This window comes from Triturus cristatus, chromosome 9 (genome assembly GCF_964204655.1).
Source record: "Triturus cristatus chromosome 9, aTriCri1.1, whole genome shotgun sequence".
In the NCBI taxonomy this organism is placed as follows: Eukaryota; Metazoa; Chordata; class Amphibia; order Caudata; family Salamandridae; genus Triturus; species Triturus cristatus.
This window is the reverse complement of record NC_140592.1, coordinates 27,797,441-27,813,490: the sequence shown is the minus strand read 5'-3', so window position 1 is coordinate 27,813,490 and position 16,050 is coordinate 27,797,441. Positions and strand designations below refer to the sequence as shown.

At 46.9% G+C, this 16,050-nt stretch overlaps 1 protein-coding gene across 3 annotated transcripts in view; it reads left to right on the top strand.

The window, feature by feature from the left end:
* The window catches only part of PRRT3 (proline rich transmembrane protein 3), a 232,992-nt gene that overhangs the window by 180,746 nt on the left and 36,196 nt on the right, over positions 1-16,050 (top strand). For all 3 annotated transcript variants that reach the window (XM_085624293.1, XM_085624292.1, XM_085624294.1), the window contains exon 3: positions 2,457-2,609. In XM_085624293.1, the coding sequence (XP_085480419.1) occupies positions 2,457-2,609 (153 nt within the window). The remainder of the gene's footprint in view (positions 1-2,456; positions 2,610-16,050) is intronic.

Here is a 16,050-nt window from a genome sequence, read left to right as displayed (position 1 = left end):
TAGAAGCACTACCGCAAAAACCTTTGAACTAAATTACACCAAATTTGGCAGGAAGCTAGATCTTGGTTTGTAGATTATGCTTTTTGCAATTTGGTGTAAATCTGTTCAGTAGCTTTTGAAAAATTAAGATAAAAATATATTTGTAAATCTGGACTGTTGGGTCTGAGGGACTCCTACGAGAGTCTTGTTGGAGCGCCTATTGGAAAATTGAGCATTCTGGTTGGCCCAAGGAGCGTGGGGTTGACTGCTTGTGAGGGATGTGCTGCAGGGCCTGGCTGCAGACCAGGTCTTCAGTCAACCCCCCCGCTGCACGTAAGGGCAGGCCTGCGCAGCACGTTTGGTAATAAAATATTATTTTACGTTAAGAAAAATATACAACTTCACTGAAAAAAACAAGGGTTATAGTAACGTTATAGGTAGGTGTGATGAAAGATATATTTTGTTTTAAACCTTAGAAATTCACTAAAAAAAACAAAGATTAAAGTTGTGTCATAATTAATTGAATATGTCAATGAGAACATTAATGTTTTGAACTAAAAAAAACACAGACATTCACCAGTTATAGTTAGCGGGGCTAGCTACAACTTGCATCCCCAACGTGCTCTGCTTATGACCTCACATATTACATCACTCTTGGCATGTTCTTTGACATAATTTATGACATCACTGATGATATCCCAATTGAGACTATTGATGACATCTCTGATGACATCATCCAATGAGTGTGCTAGTTTATTTCATAGTTTACAAATTGGTAGGTAACTACCATATTATTTCTCTACCTAACTTTGACCAGGCTGTGTCCAGCTGAGGGGTGTTAGTGCTCCTAATGAACCATAGGTGTATACAGGTATTAAACACATTACACATCTTTGTATGCAGGAGTAACTCAGTGTGCACATAAGTGAAGACTTGTGTCCAGTATGTTCCACACAATGTTCTTGTTTCTGCAGAAAACGTTTCCATCAGGGCAAAGATTCTACGTAGTAGCTACTAAGTACTCCAAGCAGACTAGGGTTATTAGACAGAATCTTCGTAACAGGACAATTTCTACATACATATAAGACTGTGTGCCCTAGCTACTAACCCATGCACATGTGCTTGTTTAGCTTCAAATGATGGGCTAGCTGTAAACCTTTCACCAGAGTATGAAGGCTGCAGGGAGTATGAGCTTTGGTACCTTCAGAACTTGTCTTTTTAAGTGAATAGTGTCTTTTTTGCAAGTGTTGTATAGAGTGTACACTGTTCTGAATAGATACATTTTTAAGTACTCTGTGGTGTATGTCTCATGAGATTCGCACTGTCTGTAGATAGTGTAATACAGAATAAACTCTGCCTGTAGAGTAAACCCTGTTTACGGGACCCACTTTTCCACTCATATCAACTTCACTTGTCACTGTAGGTTCGTGACTGTGAGGGGTTTGACACAGGTATTGACTGTCCGTAGTAGGGCATTAATTATGTAACAGAATTTGAGAATCCGGAGGAACTTGGTCTTCTCTGAGCAGTTGTATGGACACCGTGTGCAGTAGGGGTTACCCATATATGTTTGGATGATTGTTTATATGAACTTACCTACTCATGAAGTGTGTGGTATAGGATCAATGTTCTAAATAACACAAGCTTGCTTTACCTAAGGGGTTGTATGTGTGAAGGCATTAATGATGCTTCATATTATTCTGAGCTGTTTTGTACTCCCTTTCAGAACTCTAATGCCTTACTGCTTTATAGAGTAATGTGTACAAAAAAGCCTGGATGATGTCACCGGTGATGTCATTTGAGAAATTATATCATAGCGCATGTCATGAGGGATGTAAGGTGTGAAGTCATAAGCGGTGCATGGTGGGGGCGCAATTTATAGTTAGCTCTGTTAACTATAAATGGTAAATTTAGTTCAAAGCGTTAATGTTGTCACTGACATATTCACCTAACTATAACGTCACTTTAACCTTTGTTTCTCTCAGTGAAAATATATTAAAAGGTATGAAGGCTCTTGCCCTCAACAGAGACTTCCTATATGATATGATAGCATAGAGGGTTAAGCTACCGCCACTGCCAGGCTCACAGATGACTCTGTTGCATTGGAGGCGCTGTATTCCAGCTCAATTTATATTATACAAGCCACTTATTTCAGCAGAGAGGAAGGACCACAACTCCCAGAATGCATACGGTTGTCTAAGGGCTTGCACATGGAGTCATCCAGTAACCATAAACAAAGTACCAGTCTGTGTTAAACATAGGAGACCCTGTATCATAGCCTTCTCCCCGTCTTTCTGAAATACTCTTTTGTTGAAGTAGTGTAATAATAATTTTTTATCCTTGCATAATTCACTATAAATCTATCCATAGTGACTGATAGGTGACTGAGAGGTGTGGGAAGCTTAAGTAGCACCCTGTGGAACTTCTAGTACTTAAAATTCTGTCTCTCTCTCCTCACTTTGCCTCTTTCATGTCAGAGCCTTCTCAAGGGCAGGACTCTGCCATGACCTCTGCACAGGCCCAGAGAGGGACAACTGGGCCAGCCGTGGCTGCAAGGAGCGGAACCAGTCCTGGGGCGTTGGAATATGGAACACCAGTGACGTGGAAGACTCCCGGAAGTGCACAGCGAGGTAAACACCTATCGTACTAACATGGGCGTGCAGAGTTCAAATGTTTTCTTTCCCCAAGTTTTGTAAAGTTTTCTTCAAAACGTTCCAGAGTTCAAAAATCTGGCGAATACTTTGAGAAAAAATAGTCCTTAAAAGTAATTTTTTCAACAAAAATAACCTCAGCAAAACACGTTTAGTGGGAACATTCTCACGTAAAAAAACTTGTTTACAATAAATTAATTTAAAAAAAAAAAGGTTTTGCAATAATATTTTCATTTGTCGAAAGCAGAAAAAATTCACAACGTAAGTATAAAGACTTTAAAATTTGGTAAGCGTTGCTGAACATTACAGAGCAATGCAAAATGTGAATTTTGTCCTCCCTTACTTATTAAAAAAAAACATTATTTGAAACCTCATTTACTTTCATATCGCTTTTGATTAGTGATTTAGAAAAAGGCTGTGAATGTGCATTTAAACAATATTCCTGGCCGCCTAGCTCCAGATGTTTAGAACATGTTTTTTGTCTGCTTTTATGTCTATTTAAGAAATACAGGTGTCAGATCAGAGAAGTCTTTTACACAAGAAGGACTCGAGGTACCCATCTGTCTGTGGACCTCTCTATTGCCTCACCAGGCGCGACTTCAATTCATACATTTTAGATTATCGATCAGTGGTGGCTGGCAGCTCCAAGAGTGGTGAGGCAGGCAAATCGGTGGTTGCATGTGCTACATGCAAGGCAATATGAAATCAAATAAAAAGCTACTCACCTCGAATGCTGCATGACCACACGTCTTCCTTGCTCCTGTCCTCCTCCTTCTCTTGACCAGGCTCCAGCAATGGCCACAGCCAACTCCCTTAACCAATCCTGGTGCTGCTCGCTTGCTGTTAACCAGCATGAGAGAAGCACCAGGATTGGATGGAGAGGCTTCTCTCTGTTCTCCCAAAGGACACTGGAGGTATGTGTTTGCTCTCAACCCAGCTGTCTACGACAGCTGGGTTGAGAGGTTTAAAGTGTGCATGCCCGGCCGTCGCAAGACACCTGGCCAAAAAGACATGCGCACTTTAAACTTAAATGCACAGGCAGCCCACCACTCCTCCCTACTCCTGTCACTCAACAAGCCCTGCACAGTCCTGACACTCGATTCGGGATGGGTTGATGAAAAATAAAATGGTAATAAATCAATTTTATCAGCTTATTTTTCCTCGCTGGGGGCATTTTAGTTAGCGGGGCGATGCTCCTCCGCTCTAATGGAGGAGCCGCCCCTGATTGGCAGTCAGAGAATCTCACGAGAAGCAGCAGCCTGTGAAACTCTTTCAAAAAGTCTTGGCAACAAAAAAACACCACTAAAAGGCAGCTTGATACGCAACTCTTTGCAAAAGCCGTTTTCTAGCTTTGCACGAGTACTCTTTAGCTGTTCCCCAGGCTGTAGAGGATAATGACAGAAAATATTTGCACCCGTTTTGTGATACTGGGGCAATTTGTCATTATAGTAACGGCTGCAAACATTTCTAAGACCCGTTTTGTGCACTTTCTAGCACCTGGCCAATAGGAGGAGTCTGTTTCTTTATTTTCATTTCAAGTCCCTGGCCACTAGTGCTTAATTTGTACAAAACAAAAAAAACTCATACAAAAGCAGGAGCGTCCATGCGTCCAGGTTGCAGAATACCAAGGCTGCCTGGTCTTGATTCCACCTCATGCCTCTTCCTTCCACCACTCTGCATTCCTTTCTCTTTATCTCATGAATACCGAGGCTGCCAAGTCTTGGTTCCACCTCATGCCTCTTCCTTCCACCACTCTGCATTCCTTTCTCTTTATCTCATGAATACCAAGGATGCCAAGTCTTGGTTCCACCTCATGCCTCTTCCTTCCACCACTCTGCATTCCTTTTTCTTTATCTCATGAATACTAAGGCTGCCAAGTCTTGATTTCACCTCATGCTTGTTTCTTCCACCATTCTGCATTTCAAGTTTCTTTTTCTCATTCTTCAGTGTTGTTTATCCTTTCTTTTTCATGTTGTCATTGTTTTCGTATCTTTTTCTCCCTCATTGTTTCTCTCTTTTCTGCCTTTCTCTTTCTTACTCCAATGATGGAACGTAAATCCTGATCCCCAGAAATGAGTGTTGGCGACCACCCTCTGCAGCTACGGGCACAGATTTACCACTGAGGAGTGTTCAGAGGTTGCCTTAGCCAAACAGAGGAACAGCATTTATTTTATTTTTGGTTTTAGGGCAGATCAGTGTTGGACAGAGCTACAGCAAACCTGTTCGGATCCAGGGACTTGCAGATACACTTAAGAGAACTCAGAATGACAATGTCATCCGCTTAATTCATTAGCGGTTCCTCTAATCCCATGATCCCTCCTGGCCCATCATTTGTCGGGGACGCGCCAGACTCAGTGGATCTGTTTTATAAAGTGGATCTCCGGTAAATTAGGTTTAAACGATTAAATATTTCAATCTCCTGGGATAAGTCCAGCTACAGCCCTTTGAATGTCCTAGAGCAGAAGGAGAAGATTTTCAGAGGTCTGGAAAACCGCCAAAATATGCTCTGAAGTAGAAATAGGGAATTTTCAACCATCCGAGGACCATCTGCTAGAAAAAGCGCTTCAGTCGATCGAGGGAGGAAAATGAGAGGTAGTTCGAGTTTGAAGCTAAAGACTCACTCCTCTGGATAGGGAGCCAGGGCGCGAGTGGATGGATGGAGTTCCCACACTAGTTTTAAAAGGAGGGGGCTCCACCTTCCTTAGCTGAGGCCAAAGGAGGCTGAGAGATGTCCATTTTATTATGAGATTGCACCATGATACCCCGGGTTGTGCCACCACCTTCGTGTTGCATCTTTCATGCTTATTCGTGCATGCCTTTCATGGTGTCGCTTTATCCGAGCCCGGACTGGCCATACCGGGCACCAGGCTTTTTCCCAGGAGGCTGGAAGGATGGGGGTGGGGGGCAGTTTTGTTACTGGGAGATGTTTTTGCAGCAGTGCTGCAATATCTGTCCCCAGAAACAAAATCAGATGGCCAGAATAACCCACTCGGCCCTCACTTTCGTTTGCAGCCTCCCGGGCCGGCCTCAACTGCTTTTTTCTTTTGTTTTTTTAAGGTCCAAAATGAACTGCTTTTGAAATATGTTATGGTTTTAAAAGCACCCCCTGCAGATGTCCTTCTATATGCAGCAGTTTTCAGGCAACAATATAAAGGCCAAGGTTACTGGTGATTCATGTTCCTGCTGGAGAGGGATTTGTCTATTGGCAGTTTGACTCGTCTAAGGTAGCGCAGAGGGTTAATATGCCTGCTGCAAAGAACATGTATCACACAGATCATAGAACTGTATTTTACATTGACGTCTTAGGGGGTTACGGCTTTTGTCACAGAGATCCTTTTGGTACTGTGTAGTTCATAAATTACAATCATAATCCAGCGCAGTGACCTATGGCCTGCCATCAAAGAGCTGCGTGCAAAACGCATGGAACAGGTTACAAAGTTATATTTTTTCGAGTCTTTCATCCTCCTAATGCTGCTAAAAAGGGTTTATTCAGGCAGAAATAAATTCTTATAAGCAAAACCAACCCTAACCACTGTGTTACGTTCTGAATCCTGAGTTTGTGCTTCTCCAGACCAAGCACTCTTAACAAATGCCAACCAGTGTGGTTGACATGTGAATCCTAATCCTCGTAGTCCCCTTTGTTTTAAGTAACATTTTCTATACACTTATTTACACACCTATGATTTATTGCTGCTGTATGTGTGTGTGGTGTAAAGTGCTCCAACACCCCACACTGGCATGAGAGGTGCTATAAAACAAAGGAAATACATGTGAGAGAGGGGCTGTGGCAGGATGAGGGGCACTGCTTTAAGAGCCAAGACAAATGAATATATAATGATAAATGTGTTGTAGAATGCACAATTCTCGACATTTTTTTCCAAAACTTTCAAAGGGGCAGAACGCCCACAAGCCCCACTAATAGTGGTCAGGCTCACTAACTGTGCTCCCTCACTCTGTACCGTACAGGGGCTGGTCTGACAAAGTTTGCCAGGGCTGCTTGAGTTCCCAATCCGGCCCTACATTATCACAGGAGGTGTGGACTGTGCACGGGTGTTGTGTCCAAGGACCCAAAGCCCACTTTGGTAGCCATTGTTTTGGGCAATAAATGTGTTTGTGAGTGTCAGTGTGCACCACTTGGCACTTAAATGCAAGTATCTGCACTTCAGATAGCATCTCGCCCCCGCCCCCAACTGCCTTCTAACCTTGCCCTGTTTTGTAGAAAAATGAAAGCCCTGTGACTGCAGCAAGAGGATGCACTTTGTGGGCAACACCGGAGCTGAAGGACAGGGCCGGTTATGGGGCAATGAATAAATAGGTTCTTTTGTCAATAAACAATTTTCACTTTTCATATAAATCTTTTTTTTTTAACCTAAAATGTATGAATTTCTGTTGAGGGGAAAAAAGAACAAAAGGATGAAAATCATAATTATATCCAACAACTGCAGTGACTCCAATACGCTACCACCTGCCATTCATGACTATTCAGCCGACAGCATCTTGCATTCTGGGGCTTGTAGTTTTATTTTTAACTATGCCATTATGACCTCAATTTTCCAACGTGCAGACCGATGTTAGCCAAAAATCCAGGACTGGACTAGGGTGTCACATGCGACTTGGAGCCACTTTTCAGCTAATGTGACTTAGAGCAGCTAAGCTGTCTTTGTATGCTTTACGCACAAGTCATGGACACACCAGGCGGCTACTTTGAAAAGTTTCTGAATGTGTGTGCACTACGTCTTCCCGGCCGTGGTGTCGCCCCAGTGCAAACTGGTGTGAACCTCCACTAAGGTGCCAAGCTTCGCCTTGATTAGCCTGAAGCTTTCACAACAGGTGGCTGGGCAGAAATGGAATGGAAGGGTAAGCATCCTTTTTAAGGGAGGGATATTGCAGGATTATGACATCACTTCCCTGACATCAGTGCTTTTAATGGGCCGGTAATAAGTACTGGCACTTCCGAATTTCCCAGCCATCAGTACTGGAACTTTTATTTCCCAGGGCTGGACTGGATGTTCCGGGCATCAGGGGTTTCGCCAGGAGGCTGGAAGGGTGGGCAGTGGCGGTGGCCCATTTTGTTACTGCAAACTTGGCCCCCAGTAACAAAAGCAGCATTTCCAGCCTCCCGGGGCCCAGGAGTTCTTCCCCAGGGGCTGGTCTGAGAAAATTGTCAGGGCTGCTTTGGGTTCCCAGTCCGGACCAGTAGCGTAACAAAGGCCCCTGCAGCCCTTGGGTGTGGGGGGCCGCCAAGCTAAGAGGGGCCCCCTCAGCACAGTACTCTGGCTGGAGATCTCCTGATTGAGTCCAAAGGGGGCCCATCCACGTGCCTTGCAGGGAAGCCCCCTCACCTTTCCTATGTCCGTTGGCCGGTGGTACTTGTTTTTCCACGAGGAGCGTACGGTACTGTGATGGGCAGCATGGCAGGCTCAGGGTAGGTTACTCTACCAGGGCAGGACAGGTGGCGCTCTGCTGCGGCGCAGACTGTGACCCCACCGAGCCTCCATAGAGGTGGAGGTGTTGCTGAAGCCTCCACCCCTCCGTGATTACCAGTGGAGGATCTAAGTGGGCCCTGCGCAGTCAATCACACTATGCGTCTCGTGCCAGGCGATGCATCCTGAGGAAGTGACGCTGGTGACTTCCTGTTGCCATAGAGTTGGGAAGACTGTGAACTGAGCCAGTAGAAGGAGGTTCGACACCAAGGGGCACAATGGAACCTGCTCCACCTGGCGGAATGTATTTTTTGTAAAACAGAAACCCTTCACCTGCAGACAAAATGAATTCATTCGTAAAATGTAAACGCAGTAAGCACATTGAATGCTGTGCGTGATTGGCCGAATGTGTGAGTACCTGTAGTGTGTGCTTGCATCCACGAGAGGAGGGGGGAGAGGGGTATGTGTGTGTCTGTCTGTCTGTCTCTCTGTCTGTCTGCAGTGCCCACCCCTATTAAAATGCTGCCAGCGCCCACACACAGCCCGCAAGCCCAGCTCTACAAACCCTTGACTAACATTCTGCAGACAATATCCTACAAAGGTAGGGAGAGGCCGCCTGGGGAAGGTGGATCACTGGAGTTGGTTGGTGGTGGGTGCCAACTGGAAGCTCTGACTCCATTATCATGGGGTAGAGTTGTCACAGGCCAGCATCCAGTGGAGTGGGTGTTGCCATCGGGCGGTTGAACGACCATGACATGTTTAAAGAAGGAATCGAAGTATCTAGAAGGAAAAGGGCCGAGCTAGTGAGGGTACAGATGCTTGTAGCCTTGAGGCCTGGTGAGTGTTGACTCGTGGAATACAACGTGCCAGTGGGCCCTTCGTTGCCCCAAGCCTCTCCTTGCCCAGCCTGCACAAGCCCGTCAACGCCGGAGCACCAGCCAACCCCCCCCCCCCCCCCCATGCTATCCATGCGGCGCATGCCAACTGGTCCAGAAGTGAGGGGTGCCCCGCTTTGTACAGCTGGCATAGAAGGTTCTGCCGCAGATGTTCTTCCAGCCGGAGTAGTCCCGCGTTGTGGCTGCCCCTGTGCACTGAAGTAGACGCAGGAAGCCTCGTGCTGTGTGAAGTCAAGGTGCACACACTGCCCTGGACACGGCGCTCATACTCATGGGCTGCCTGCGGTTACTCTGATTGTGTCATGGCGTGTGTGTAGACTGTCATGCTGGGAGTGATGGGTCTCTGGGGAAACCCTCCCCTGTTACTCCAGAGCTCTAGCATGGAGGTCAGTGCGTCATGCAGCAAGCGCGGTGCATTCCACCGAGCAGGATGGGTAAGGGGGAGAGGGAACGCGACCCCCTCCACACACACACACAATCGACACAGGTGAGAATATCACCTGTATCCTTTGGTAAAAGTCAGTTTATGAGGCACATTATTATGTATACTTTTACGTAATCGAATGGGCGTGGCCACCTCTAACGAAATATCCTGGACGGGATTTCTGCAACAATAGAGCTTTCATTCTGTTGCAAAATAAATGACACGTCCTTGCACGTGTGATACGACGCCATTGTGGGCGTTATCCTTTCTCGTAAAATGCACGTTATGTTCTCTGCTTTGTTGAGTATAGCGCTTGCATTCATACTTTAAATATAAGATGTCACTATTACCCAAAGCCCATTACGCGTTTGCAGCGTAAGCCCATGGCAGTGTACCTGCACTTATTGTTTCTCATTCAAAGCACTGCCTGACGTCACTTCCTGTGGTGCTCATTGCCTTTACACATGTTTTAGTGCGTTTGCTCTGCAGGAAGTGATGGTCAGTTTTGCAGAAGACGAATAACTGGCAGTTCCTCCCGTAAATTCCCAGTACTGGGAAGGCCCAGCCTCTTTTCCTCTCCTTTGAGGAAGCAGGAACCTCTTTTCTTCACCTTTGAGGGTGCGGGGGCCTCTTGTTCTCAACTTTGAGGATGCAGGGGCCTCTTTTCCTCACCTTTGAGGATGCAGGGGCCGCTTATTCTCACCTTTGAGGATGCAGGAGCCTCTCTCACCTTTGAGGCAGCAGGAACCTCTTTTCCTCACCTTTGAGGAAGCAGGGGTCTCTTTTTCTCACCTTTGAGGAAGCAGGAACCTCCTTTCCTCACCTTTGAGGAAGCAGAGGCCTCTCTCACCATTGAGGATGCAGGGGGCTCTTTTTCTCACCTTTGAGGAAGCAGGAACCTCTTTTCTTCACCTTTGAGGAAGCAGGGGCCTCTCTCACCTGAGGAAGCAGGAACCCCTTTTCCTCACCTTTGAGGATGCAGGAGGCTCTTGTTCTCACCCTTGAGGGTGTAGGGGCCTCTTTTTCTCACCTTTGATGATTCAGGAGCCTCCTTTTCTCACCTTTGAGGGTGCAGGGGCCTCTTTTTCTCACCTTTGAGGGTGCAGGGGCCTCTTTTTTCACCTTTGAGGAAGCAGGGGCCTTTTGTTCTCACCTTTCAGGTTGCAGGGTTTAATTTTCTCACCTTTTGAGGATGCAGAGGCCTCTTTTTCTCACCTTTTGAGGATGCAGAGGCCTCTTTTTCTCACCTTGAGGGTGCAGATGCCTCTCTTTCTCACCTTTGAGGATGCAGAGGCCTCTTTTTCTCACCTTTGAGGGTGCAGGGGCCTCTTTTTTTCACCTTTGAGCAATCAGGGGCCTTTTGTTCTCACCTTTCAGGGTGCAGGGTTTAATTTTCTCACCTTTTGAGGATGCAGAGGCCTCTTTTTCTCACCTTGAGGGTGCAGATGCCTCTTTCTCACCTTTGAGGATGCAGAGGCCTCTTTTTCTCACCTTTGAGGGTGCAGGGGCCTCTTTTTTTCACCTTTGAGGAAGCAGGGGCCTTTTGATCTCACCTTTCAGGTTGCAGGGTTTAATTTTCTCACCTTTTGAGGATGCAGAGGCCTCTTTTTCTCACCTTGAGGGTGCAGATGCCTCTCTTTCTCACCTTTGAGGATGCAGAGGCCTCTTTTTCTCACCTTTGAGGGTGCAGGGGCCTCTTTTTTTCACCTTTGAGCAATCAGGGGCCTTTTGTTCTCACCTTTCAGGGTGCAGGGGCTTAATTTTCTCACCTTTTGAGGATGCAGATGCCTCTTTTTCTCACCTTTGATGATACAGGAGCCTCATTTTCTCACCTTGAGGGTTCAGATGCCTATTTTTCTCACCTTTGAGGGTGCAGGGGCCTCTTTTTTCACCTTTGAGGAAACAGGGGCCTTTTGTTCTCACCTTTCAGGGTGCAGGGACCTCGCAGGGGCCTCTTTTTCTCACCTTTCAGGGTGCAGGGGCCTCTTTTTCTCACCTTTGAGGAAACAGGGACCTCTGTAGGGGCCTCTTGCTCTCACCTTTTGAGGATGCAGAAGCCTCTTGCTCTCACCTTTGAGGATGTAGGGGCCTCTTGCTCTCACCTTTGAGGATGTAGGGGGCTTCTTTTTCTTTTTTTGACTAGACTGACGGAAATAGCTAAAAAGGAAAGAAACAGTAAATTAGTTTTGTCCATCCGGATTAGACCTCCAGGCTCCCTGCAGCACCTGCACAAGTGCAGAATCTCTTGCACCCCCCACCCACCATAGACAAAAGGTTGTGACCCAGGAAGCTGGCACGCTTCCAACTCTGGAGAAATGATTCCCCTCAAGCGGAGGTGTGAACTGCCACAGCTCCTGGCAACCAGTCGTAGGTGCCCACAAGGCACAGTGAAAACCCTCAGGTCCCACAGTGATCTCCATAACAAAGTACCTTGTGGCGTGGGTCCGTGGAGATGGAGCCAGTGACCTCTCCTCTGCACAGTGTGAGGATGGTGTACGTCAGGACGGTCCTTGTCCCAGCCGATCACTTGCACCTGTTTCCACTACACCCTGCGCCTTCCTTATGATCTCATGAAAATGGGGAGATCCTTTCTGTCCTGGGATCTCATGGACAGGAGACCAGCCAACCAGCCCTTGGAGAGTACTTAGGGACCCGAGCCACCACAGCTGGCACTGGCTACAGACCAGTAATGTCCAAGCAAAATCCACCAAGTGATAGACCCTTTCCTGGAGCACGACAAGCCCCAGGCCACCACAAGTCTGCAGATAATCCAGTTTCAGTCCCTCCTGCCCTAACGGATCCTCTTGTTGATGTCCCAGCATCGAACCAGCATAGAATGGTTCCAATCCCAAAAGCGTCTCTAACTTCTGGAGCCAGAGCCCCAGTAATTATACCCACAATGGCCTTTGAAGATACGATCAAGTCAAAAGGCCACCTTTGAAATGCACGGCCCTGTCTGGCATCCTACCCAGAGAGGTTTGATCACTTTCTTTAGTGGGGCCAAGACTCTGCCCCTTGGAATGCGGGTGCCAATTCCACCCCTAAGTGTCCCAAAGAGGCCCCTCCGAATCAGAGGTCTGCAGTTTTCCTTGAGCCCCTAGTTTATGGCTTACTATCAGGAATGCTCAAATCTAGCTGTCCTCCCAGTACCCAGATGTGAAGTGGAGACAGGCCGACAGGCACACACAGCCACGAGCATCGAAATGCCCATTTTTCCTAAGTGACATTTCCACACAAGTAACGTTTAATACACTTGCACTACTGGAGAGGATTCGCCATTACAAACTCATTGATATCACACACATTACTGCTACTATTTTAGGAAATACTGCTCAATAGCCTTTCCCTACCTTCCCCCATGCTAATCAAATGAGAGAAGCAGGCCCCATAATACCGAACACACCATCCGGTGCCATTCACAACCCTTGCATGTAACGCACACAAGCCCTACCTATTCCCGACACTGCAGCCTGCCCTAGGGAGAACTCTGATATAGCAAGAGACATGCAAGACCTTAACACATAGCTTTTTGAATACCAAGCCGAGTAACAGCCCGTGCACACAGGCCCGACCAGGTCAAACCTGTGGCACGATCGATGAGCTACCTCCGTGGACGCACAACCAGTGCCGCAGGCCCACCGAGGAGCATTCGAGTTACGTGCCCTGGGTATATGTCTTACCCCTTGACTAAGGACTTACAGCTAAATCAAATCAGCCAATCAACTGAATGGCAGTGTCAAACGTGCTCAAAGTCCTAAGGCTAGCACCTAGAACAGCAGAAACCGGGAAGAGAGAAAAGCAAAAAGAAGAGGGGAAGCACCCTAGAAAGGACCCTTTCCAACAAGCACCAGTTACATGTCTCAAGGTCACATGCATTCATTTTAGGCCTGGGGAGATAAGGGTTTTGCTCAGAATCCTAGGATGTTGATCCAATGCCGAGACTTGAACCTGGTTCCCTAGTTCTGCAACCAGTAGGTCTGACCCCAACCGAGAGTTTAAGACTGCCAACGATGTTAGAGAGGGTGTGGCTTAATGACCAGAGCTGCCGACTTCGGAGATGGGGATCCAGGGTCGAGTCTCGGCTTCGGCTCAAAATCCTGTGATTCTGGGCAAATCCCTTAATATCTGAGGGTCTATAAATAATACACGTGACCTTGTGTAATGCAACTGATGCTTCTGTGAAACACTCAGCCTTCCAGCCTATGGACAGCGCCTAGAGACCCTCATGGGTGATTAGCCGTGCTGTATAAATCCAAGTATTATTATTATTCATCTGCGGTAACAAAGCAGCCCCTGTGGAGATGTGAAGTCCCCAGAGGTGTGGAATGAATCAGTGGCCGAAACATTCCCCATAGAAATGACACTGTCAGTCTCACCTAATAGAAAAATCCAGACAGCCACAGCTGTGAGATTAATCTGCGGCCCCAGCCCCTCCAGACTTGATTCTGTCTGTCAGAGTGTGACTCTGCTACAGACACGAAGACCCGTGAGGCGTGGAACCAAAGCAGAGGTGCTGAAGTCCTGCTGCCTGCGAAGACCCCCTGAGCTGGGGTGTTCATCAGTGGCCCCAGCCCCTGCAGACGTACTCACCCCTTGCTCCCCACTGCCTTGTCTCTGGGCCTCCGTTCTTGTTCAGACAACTTCCTGTGGAGTCCCCCAGAGCCCGCCCCCACACGTCCATCACTTGAATATGTTGGCTCGCAGCTCAGAGTTGACGAAATAAGTATGAAATATGGAGCTCAGTTCTGCGTTTAAACAGATGTGGCCACCAGCCCCCTCGTCCCAGGGGCAACGAAAGCTGCTTTCAATTAGAGGCCACTGGCGAACAGATCAGAAACTGTGATAATAACAAAGCAGCGCGGGGAACGGAGGGGAAAACGTGCATTAGGATTAGGAAAAGATGTCTCTAGCGTAAAAAAAATATATAAAACAAAATAAAACAGAGGCAGACCTGTACTGGTGCCAGGAAAGTCCGGCTTTAACTTTCTTTTCCTCTCTTTGTGTTCTACAACTGATGTTTACATTTCTGAACTCCGACGACCAACTAGGTAAGATACTTTGAGATAATTCGGGGAAGTCAAAGAATGAGCTGTAAAAACAAAAATGCTTTTGTACTCCGGCTGAGGAGGGTGTGTATGAGATATGTGAGAGGCGAGATCTGAATATAGTGAGAGGAGGGGGCAGAGTAAAGAAGAGAGGGGGTGGATAGGAGAGACGGAAGAAGGTAGGGGCGAGGAAGAGAGGTAGGCGAGATTGGAAAGGGAGTGAACAATTGGTGAAGAATGGGAGGAGAGGGAGAGTAAACGAGAGACCAGGGGTAGGGAAAGAGAGGGGAGGGGAGAGGAAGAGAAATGTAATGCTCCAGATTCTCAAAAAAAGTACCTGGTGCTGCTGGACCACAGTAACATTAGCCCTGCATTGGCTTGACTCGCACAGCGTTCAGGACCGCAAAACTCAAATCATCAAATGCCCAGAATATCCTGCATAAAATGTTAAATTACAAACACAGATACACACTAACCAACTGGCTCAAACTTTAAAGAAGAGTTAAACCCTTTGTACTAGAAGCGGGTTTGTAAATGGTGGTGCTGTGGTGGTCGCCATGTTGAGGCTTGTCAGAGGAGCTGCGACACCCCCAGGTATTGCCAACTTAACCCTGCATCCGGTGAAGGCACCAAGCATGGTGCTTGAAGACTCCTCTCAGCTGTAAAGCGCTTTGTCAACATCACTCTAGTACTCACAACTTTCTACTGCTTCCTGATTGATGGAGCCATCCCTGAACCTACTGCAGACATGAAGGCGTGCATCGTGGGACCACACAACCCCTGGAGCAGAAACTGACCCCTCCAGGGGCTGTCGCTGTGTTTATAGCACGGAGTCCACGCTCCTCCTACACCCACCTCGGTCCAAGGAAGCGGCTATTAACTGTTCTCAGGAAGCACCCCATGAATATATAACTGGATAACATCCACATCACACACTGACCTCTTTCTGAGACAATCAGGCGGATCTAAAACATTCAAGTCCCCCATGGCGCCCTGTGTAGTCCACGGGGCTAGAGTTTACTGCATTAAAAAGCCTCTGGCACACAATGACGCATCCATGTATATTTGTTTTCTCACCTTTCGCACCATTAATTATGTTATGTTGTAGAATCCTCTGTAAATAGAATTTTTAGATATGTTTCACAGTAAGATTTTACTCCATGAACGTGATTTATATACTGAATTATGATATTTTATGATATTTTTTCTGCTGCCTATTCATGTTCAATTTTTTATTATCTTCATTTAAAGAGCTCTGACACGCTTGGGTCTGATATACACATCACAAAATAACTAAATAAATACCTGCATGTCAAGGTGTCAAGGTCAGCTGCTCTAATAGAGAATGCTGACATAATTGCAGAGAACTCAGAAAGTGGTGGAATTCCCACCACCTCAGTAATGGAGGGTCTTCCCCTGACACCACGCCTTCCTATTTCCCAAACTACCCTAGGACAGTCTGCTGACCGTCCTACCAGCCTGGCCGGCAAGCCCTCACTCGTGTGCTGGTTCTTTGAGGGACCTGTCGCAGCTGGTTGCTGGTGTTATTGTGGTTTGTGCTGTTCCTATTTCAGGGACCTGTCGCAGCTGGTTGCTGGTGTTATTGTGGTTTGTGCTGTTCCTTTGAAGGTC